Genomic DNA, 9,074 nt, shown 5'->3' with positions numbered 1-9,074 from the left:
GTGGACCTGACCTTAAGTAAAAATCCATATTTTTTGCGTGAAAATTACTTGGCGATGATTGCAAATTTTTTATGTCACACAGTATTTGCACAGCAGTTCTTCAAATGAAATTTTTTGGGGGAAAAAATACACTTTAATGAATTTTAATGCAAAAAAAAAACATAATATATATATAATCACATTTTTTGGTAAAATATAAAAGATGATCTTATGCCAAGTAAATAGATACCTAACGCGCAGAGACCCTAGAAGATAAAATGGCGACTGTTGCAATATTTTATTTCGCACAGTATTTGCGCATTTCTCAAACGCAGTTTTTTGTTTTTAAAAAAATACACTTTAATTAATTAAAAAAAAAAAAACATAATATACCCCATTTTTTTTTTTTTTTTTTTTGTATAATGTGAAAGATGATGTTACACCGAGTAAATAGATACCTAACATGTCATGCTTTAAAATTGCACACGATCGTGGAATGGTGACAAACTAGGATACTTAAAAATCTCCATAGTCAGCGCTTTAACATTTTTTACAGGTTACCAGTTGACAGTTACAAAGGAGTCTAGCTCTAAAATTATTGCTCTCGCTCTAAAGTTCACGGCGATACCTCATATGCGTGGTGTGAACATCATTTACATATGCGTGCGCAACTTACATATTCTTTATTTATTTACTTTTTTTTTTTTTACACTGTCACTTTAATTTTTTTTTCTTTACTTTTATTCCAATTACAAGGAATGTAAACATCCCTTGGAATAGAAATAAGGGATGACAGATCTTCTTTATGGAGAGATCAGGGGTCTATAATACCCCAAATCTCTCTTCTACTTTTAAAAGCAAAAGATAAAAAAAAAAATTAGATCTTTTTTTCTTTAAAATAAAATTGTTTACTTATGGCCTACACCTGGAGTGACATCATGACGTCGCTCTGGTCCTCCTAGATCATAGAGGTGATCGGAGACAATCTGGTCTCTGTTCACCTCTGTGGCCAGCCATGCGAACCATTAGATTGTTTCCCAGGCTCGCGGTAAAAACAGTAAGCCAGAGAAGCATGGTGTGGATGGGCGACCCCTCCCGATGCTTCTGAGAGCGATCCAGTGGCTCGAACAGCTTTCCTGAGAAAGATCATCGCCAGCTGAAAAAAAAAATACAGAGGTTATGGCTTCAGCCATAACTCCGGTAAACCACTTCAAAGCCACAATGTAAGGATAGGAGAGTTAGATGAAGGAGCAGAGTCCTCCAGCAGAGCATGGTATTTCAGGCGAGGAGAGTTAGATAGAGGAAGGAGCAGAGTCCCAATGTTTTATCACATGTTCATCTGACAAGGGACCATCAAAGGTCCCATCTGGTTTCCTGAGATCTCAACGCACTTCTTAGGAAAAAATAAAAATACAATGTAAATAAAACCGTGCAAAACAAAATAAAAAAAATAAAATAAAGAAGTTTAAAAAAACTGAGGGGTTCCCCAAGATCTCAAACTTTTGTTTAAGGGTTCTTCCGGGGAAGGCTATCTTGAACGTTTATGGATATCATCCATATCCCTGATAATCTTCACCCACACCCATGCATAAGGCAGACTCTGTACTGTAACAACACTTTGTATTAGAGATATATGAATGCTTTTTGTTTTGGCATCTTCGGCCATTTTGTTGTAGCTCTGCTAGTGTCAGTGAAATTGCATTGAGGCCATTTTGTTGTGGTCCACAGACATAAACTGTTCACCTAACATGACAAAAAAACAAACTTTTGTCCCCCTCTTCTTTTTATTATTCCCTAGCAAAAGACTAGTAGCTTCTTTTTACTAAAACTCACAATTTCTGTACCTAAAAAGAAAAGGGGAAAAAAATTAAAAAATAAGACTGTAGTGGCCATTTTGTTGTGGTCTCAGGAAGGATAGGTTTGTCAGTTAGATCTTAAATTTAACCCTTTACTTAACTTTGACCTGCATATTATGATGCAGCCAACGCTCATTTGTATGGGACATCCTCCTCTGAACTAGACAGGGAAAAATGATTTAGTAGTAACACGGGGAATCTATTTAGGAGCCATTTTGTTGTAGTCCAACCCATAACACTAAAACTCCCAGGGAGCCTTGCTGCAGCCAGAAACTACGGCTCCCAGCATGCTCAGCTCTACTCCCTCTGCCCCTCTTATAGGACAAAAAGAGAGGTCTGTGTGGCTGGCTGCTGCTGGAAAAGGTAAATCCCCCTCCTTTAGAATTAATACCTGGATCTCAGACACCTAACTCTAGTAATTTCTGTTTGGATGGATTCAGAAATGTCTACAAAAGCTTCTTCTTCTATATTCTGGAGCAATTTAAAAGTCTCTTAAAGGAGATCTACATACCAGGCTATCTAGAGCAGCTGGCTTAAGTCAAAAAGGTGCAAAAATTCTCCCTATCTTGACCACCTCCAAAGGAGCTTCACAGCGAGCTACGCCTGCGGCAAAAAACTTGGCTCCTCCTACTGAAAATGCCCGTTGCCACCCAGCTGCAATAACTCGATTGGATTTTAGTTACTCTAGTTGAAAAAAAGGACCCGCGGTGGGAGCCCCAGCTTCATTTGCTGCATGCCTGCTCCGAACCGGAGGCCTTGCTTGGCTGCCAGGCAAGTAGCATTTTCTGGAAGGAGGTTAACCTTTTGGCTGCTGGTATTGCAATCTTGTGAATGGCTCCGAGTTTTTTAACCTGGGGAAATGCATCCGGCATGTTCACCGAGTCCAAGACCGCCTTCTGCAGCTCTCACGGATTTTAACAGCATCATGTGACAAGAGACAGAAGTCGGAACCTGAGGCACCATGAAAGGCCTGCTGAATCAGCCTGCAAATGGGTCATAATCAACAGACCTTGATTGCTTCTGATGGAAAATATGAAAGGTGTGGTGAATAAGAAGAATGCCATTAATTGTCATTCAAGAATAAATTGTCAGGATTATTTTTTTCATTGAAATATCTTCATGCTAGTCATTCAATAAACTGCCTTGTCCTATTTAATGGTTACTCGATAATATATACTGTGAGATTTATATATATATATATATATATATATATATATATATATATATATATATATATATATAATATAGATTAAGGGAGATTCCTGTTTTAATGTAATTTTTTATTTTTCAGATGATATTTTTCTTATTGTCCTCTCACTTCTACTAAAACCTCCTAAGATACAAGAGATTGGGATCCATCTGACCAACACAGGAGCAAGATGGCTGAGAGGATACTTAACCTGACCCGGGATATCATCTACCTGCTGACCGGAGAGGTGAGGAGGATTCTGGGAGGTCACATGACATCACTCTGATCTCTATTAATAAAACACATACCTGACCGGAGAGGTGAGGAGGATTCTGGGAGGTCACATGACATCACTCTTATCTCTATTAATAAAACACAGACCTGACCGGAGAGGTGAGGAGGATTCTGGGAGGTCACATGACATCACTCTTATCTCTATTAATAAAACACAGAGCTGACCGAAGAGGTGAGGAGGATTCTGGGAGGTCACATGACATTACTTTTATCTCTATTAATAAAACACAGAGCTGACCGGAGAGGTGAGGAGGATTCTGGGAGGTCACATGACATCACTCTTATCTCTATTAATGACTGGAGAGGTGAGGATGATTCTGGTAATGGACATAATTTTTTATTATTGTGTACTTTACATAGGATTATGAGTTAGTGAAGATTAGATCTGGAAAAGTATTACCATACAGCTGCAGTACTTCTGGCCCATTACCCATCATGGAGCCTCCTCCTCCTTCCCTGACATCTGAGATGAACAACAAGAAGCAGGTCATAGATGTCACTCAGAAGATCATTGAGTTGCTGACAGGAGAGGTGAGCGGTGCCGAGAATTCTGGGACATTATCAGTAACAGACAAGGGATGTGTCTGGATGGTGACTGTATCATTGTGTGTGTCAGGTTCCTATAAGGAGTCAGGATGTCACTGTCTATTTCTCCATGGAGGAGTGGGAGTTTATAGAAGGACACAACGATCTCTATCAGGATGTCATGATGGAGAACTGGTCTCTCCCAGGTAAGAGGAGACAGGTTTCTTCTTCTTCAGGTTTCTGAGTAGCTCCTTGAAGTACAGTGTTTCATATGCTCAAAATTATTGTAACACTTATGCGAGAGGTACAAGTAGAAGAGAAACAAAATACCCTCCCAGCAGCCAGCATCAGGTTGAGACTGATTACTGGGATCTGCTGGGAGACACCCGCTGGTGGACACTGGAACTACAACTCTCCGCCCAGGGAACCAATGCCAACAGCAGGTGATCCAGGTCCTGACAGATAGCAGGAACCTCCCCATAATGGACACGGTAGTTATACAGAGCCAGGAACTCTATGCAGAGATCTCAACAGAAGAGTCTCAGAGGGATAAAAGAAACTGTCAAGGAGTTTAAATCTCCAGCATCTACCAAACATTGAAATACTGCACAACTTCTTAGAAAAGATGAGTATACTTAGTAACAAACATGAAATCTGATTTCTTTGACTGTCCCTCCAAAAGGAAGTGGTGAACCAGTACTGGGATCAGGAACAAGGGGAACAGGTGAAAGGTAGCAAGGTACAGAATGCAGAGCAAAAGCAAGATCAGGAGCAGGACATAGGTGCAGGCAGGAATCGGGCTCAGGATTTAACAGCAAGCATGCATTTGGGTGGTGGGCAAAACACTGAAGTGACAGAAACAAGTAGAGGAGGAACTAAATACCCTCCCAGCAGCCAGCATCAGGTGGAGACAGATTACTCGGATCTGCCGGCTTCTAGCAGACACCCGCTGGTGGACACTGGAACTACAACCCTCTGCCCAGAAAACCACAGTGCCACCATGGTGCAGGCGATCCAGGTCTTGACAGATAGAGGGAACCCCTCATAATGGACACAGCAGGTGTACAGAGCCAAGAACTCAGTGCAGAGATCTAATCAGTAGAGTCTCAGAGGGATAAAAGAAACTGTCAAGGAGTTTAACTCTCCAGCATCTACCAAACATTGAAATACTGTACAACTTCTTGAAAATATTGTGTTCAGTAGTAAACATGAAATCCCATTTCTTTGACTGTCCCATTTCTTTGACTGTGGACCAGGGCTAGGATCAGGAACAGGGAGGGGGGAGGTAAAAGGCAGCAGGGTACAGGATGCAGAGCAAAAGCAAGATCAGCAGCAGGACATACTGTATCTCACAAAAGTGAGTACACCTCTCACATTTTTGTAAATATTTTATTCTATCTTTTCATGTGACAACACTGAAGAAATTACACGTTGCTACAATGTAAAGTAGTGAGTGTACAGCTTGTATAACAGTGTAAATTTGCTGTCTCCTCAAAATAACTCAACACACAGCCATTAATGTCTAAACCGCTGGCAACAAAAGTGAGTACACCCCTAAGTGAAAATGTCCAAATTGGGCCCAATTAGCCATTGTCCCTCCCCGGTGTCATGTGACTCATTAGTGTTACAAGGTCTCAGGTGTGAATGGGGAGCAGGTGTGTTAAATTTGGTGTTATCGCTCCCACTCTCTCATACTGGTCACTGGAAGTTCAGCATGGCACCTTATGGTAAAGAACTCTGAGTATCTGAAAAAAATAATTGTTGCTCTACATAAAGATGGCCTAGGCCAGTGATGGTGAACCTTGGCACCCCAGATGTTTTGGAACTACATTTCCCATGATGCTCATGCACTCTAGAGTGTAGGTGAGCATCATGGGAAATAAAGTTCCAAAACATCTGAGGTGCCAAAGTTCGCCATCACTGGCCTAGGCTATAAGAAGATTGCCAAGACCCTGAAACTGAGCTGCAGCATGGTGGCCAAGACCATACAGCGGTTTAACAGGACAGGTTCCACTCAGAACCGGCCTCGCCATGGTAGACCAATAAAGTTGAGTGCACATGCTCAGCATCATATCCAGAGGTTGTCTTTGGGAAATAGATGTATGAGTGCTGCCAGCATTGCTGCAGAGGTTGAAGGGGTGGGGGGGTCAGCCTGTCAGTGCTCAGACCATACACTGTTTCAAATTGGTGTGCATGGCTGTCGTCCCAGAAGGAAGCTTCTTTTAAAGATTATGCACAAGAAAGCCCGCAAACAGTTTGCTGAAAACAAGCAGACTAAGGACATGGATTACTGGAACCATGTCCTGTGGTCTGATGAGACCAAGATAAACTTATTTGGTTCAGATGGTGACAAGCGTGTGTGGTGGCAACCAGGTGAGAAGTACAAAGACAAGTGTGTCTTGCCTACAGTCAAGCATGGTGGTGGGAGTGTCACGGTCTGGGGCTGCATGTGTGCTGCCGGCACTGGGGAACTACAGTTCATTGAGGGAACCATGAATGCCAACATGTACAGTGACATACTGAAGCAGAGCATGATCCCCTCAGAGACTGGGCCACAGGGCAGTATTCCAACATAACGACCCCAAACACACTTCCAAGGCGACCACTGCCGTGCTAAAGAAGCCGAGGGTAAAGGTGATTTACTGGCCAGGCATGTCTCCAGACCTAAACCCTATTAAGCATCTGTGGGGCATCCTCAAATGGAGGGTGGAGGAGAGCAAGGTCTCTAACATCCACCATCTCCGTGATGCCGTCATGGAGGAGTGGAAGAGGACTGCAGTGGCAACCTGTGAAGCTCTGGTGAACTCCATGCCCAAGAAGGTTAAGGCAGTGCTGTAAAATTAATGGTGGCCACACAAAATATTGACACTTTGGGCCCAATTTGGACATTTTTACTTAGGGGTGTACTCACTTTTGTTGCCAGCGGTTTAGACATTAATGGCGTGTGTGTTGAGTTATTTTGAGGGGACAGCAAATTTACACTGTTATACAAGCTGTACACTCACTACTTTACATTGTAGCAAAGTGTAATTTCTTCAGTGTTGTCAAATGAAAAGATATAATAAAATATTTACAAAAATGTAAGGGGTGTACTCACTTTTGTGAGATACTGTAGGTGCAAGGCAGAAGCAGGCTCAGGATTTAACAGTAATGATGGATCTTGCTGGCAGGTAAAACACTTAAAGTGGAGTTCCACCCAAAAATAAAAAATAAAAAGGCATTACTGTGCATGAAATAGTATAATGTTGCTATATGGTCCCTTTAAATCTTCCTCTTTCCTCTCCTAGGCTCTTTACGTCACTTCCCTCGGCACCTCTGCTCGCTACTGCTCCTGGGAGATGTGTGTCATCATTTCCCAGGAGTCAGTGGGCAGCGCCGAGGGCTTTGTTGCCATCACAACGGGGCGGGCACTTCCAACGCCGCCGCCCGATGTGATGGCAACCTAGTAGTTGACGGCGCTGCGAGAATGACTCAATGCGCATGCGCGAGAATGGGTGGTGCATGCTGGTCTTTCCGCAGCACTGTATCCCGGAACAGGATGCTTGTGGGCTTCACATGCCCACAAGCAAAATGAAAACGGCCACCACTGCATTATCAAAGTTCTTTTAACAGATGAAACCGGACATCGGGGGACAAAATATACAGAAGACGTAAGTGTTACAATGCCATTGTAAACGCTTGTAAAAGGTTTAAAAAAAAATTTATTGATTGTAGTTGGAACTCCTCTTTAAGGAAGTGACACAAGTAGAGGAGGAACTAAATACCCTCCCAGCAGCCAGCATCAAGTGAAGACTTATTACTAGGATCTGCTGGGAGACATCTGCTGGTGGACACTGGAACTACAACAACTGCCAAGGGAACTACAGTGCCAATAGCAGGTGATCCAGGTCCTGACAGATAGAGGTAGCCCCTCATAATTGACACAACAGGTGTACAGAGCCAGGAACCCAGCGCAGAGATCTCACCAACAGAGTTCCCAGGGGATAAAATAAACTGTCAAGGAGCTTAACTCTCCAGCATCTACCAAACAATGAAATGCTGAACAACTTCTAAGAAAATATGGTGTTCAGTAACAAACACAAATTCCGATTTTCTTTTAACTGAAGTTAATTTTTAAATAGTCACTGAATATCACTGCTGTTAGAATTACCGTATTCATTTGTATTTGCTACCTTGACTTCTCTTGACTTTTTTTCTGGCTTATTATTTATTATGTTTGGATATTAATTCATAATTGACCTTATTGCTGAAGAAGAGGACAATACAAATACAAAGGCTGTTCAGTTCCTATTTGTGTCTTTCTCCATTAAGCTCTGAGGTTACTTGATGATGGAGCATCTCTTCAGAAGATCGACTATTCTATAGGATATGTTTCAGAGCTGCTGATGTTCATTAATGAGCGAAGTCACGTCAATGAAAGGATGTTACAGCTCACCCTGGAGATCATCTACCTGCTGACCGGAGAGGTGAGGAGGATTCTGGGAGGTCACATGATGTCACTCTTATCTCTATTATTAAAACACAGGTGTGGAGGATTCTGGGAAAATCTCAGTTACTTATTTCTATGTTTCTTCATATTTAGAATTACACTGTAGTGAAAAAGGGGTTTTATCACAGTATCCTAGAAGGCATTTACCCTCGTCCTTTGCCGACATCTGATATAAACAATGACAAGAAGATTCTAGACGTCACCCAGAAGATGATTGAGCTGCTGACTAGAGAGGTGAGTGGTGCCGGGAATTCTGGGACATTATCCAGTAACAGACAAGGGATGTGTCTGGATGGTGACTGTATCATTGTGTGTGTCAGGTTCCTATAAGGTGTCAGGATGTCACTGTCTATTTCTCCATGGAGGAGTGGGAGTATTTAGAAGGACACAAGGATCTCTACAAGGACGTCATCGTGGAGAATCAGCTGCCCCTCACATCACCGGGTAAGAGGCATGTCAGTGATATTTCTACACGCATAGGTGCAAAGCAAAAAGTTTCTATGTTAGCAGCCACCTATATTTCCTTTATTAGAATAGACAAAATATACATTGGAAATTCGTACATGTGCATATAAACCATATTCTCTATAAAGCATAAATGAAAGGAGTGTGACTTTTACAGAAGTGTATCAGGCTTCAACTGCATCCAGGTAATTGCTTTTTCTTTCCTGGCTCAGGCACAAGAGAAGTAGCTACTAAGAACTGGTATTAACATTTCTGCATACATAGATGGCAGTTAGTT

The 9,074-nt window shown here is 42.1% G+C and overlaps 2 protein-coding genes across 2 annotated transcripts in view; one reads left to right on the top strand and one right to left on the bottom strand.

Moving 5' to 3' along the window:
- LOC141106742 (uncharacterized) overlaps nt 1-9,074 on the bottom strand; it is a 168,525-nt gene that overhangs the window by 28,136 nt on the left and 131,315 nt on the right. The gene's annotated exons all lie outside the window — the stretch shown is intronic.
- The window catches only part of LOC141105431 (uncharacterized), a 101,131-nt gene continuing 94,277 nt past the window's right edge, over nt 2,221-9,074 (top strand). The window contains exons 1-7 of the mRNA XM_073595287.1: nt 2,221-2,874; nt 3,127-3,271; nt 3,679-3,849; nt 3,935-4,049; nt 8,155-8,309; nt 8,426-8,566; nt 8,653-8,776. Of these exons, the coding sequence (XP_073451388.1) occupies nt 3,215-3,271; nt 3,679-3,849; nt 3,935-4,049; nt 8,155-8,309; nt 8,426-8,566; nt 8,653-8,776 (763 nt within the window). The 5' untranslated portion in view covers nt 2,221-2,874; nt 3,127-3,214. The remainder of the gene's footprint in view (nt 2,875-3,126; nt 3,272-3,678; nt 3,850-3,934; nt 4,050-8,154; nt 8,310-8,425; nt 8,567-8,652; nt 8,777-9,074) is intronic.

This window comes from Aquarana catesbeiana, linkage group LG08 (genome assembly GCF_042186555.1).
Source record: "Aquarana catesbeiana isolate 2022-GZ linkage group LG08, ASM4218655v1, whole genome shotgun sequence".
Taxonomy (NCBI): Eukaryota; Metazoa; Chordata; class Amphibia; order Anura; family Ranidae; genus Aquarana; species Aquarana catesbeiana.
Note: the sequence above shows the minus strand (reverse complement) of the source record. Positions and strands in the feature narration are given on the sequence as shown.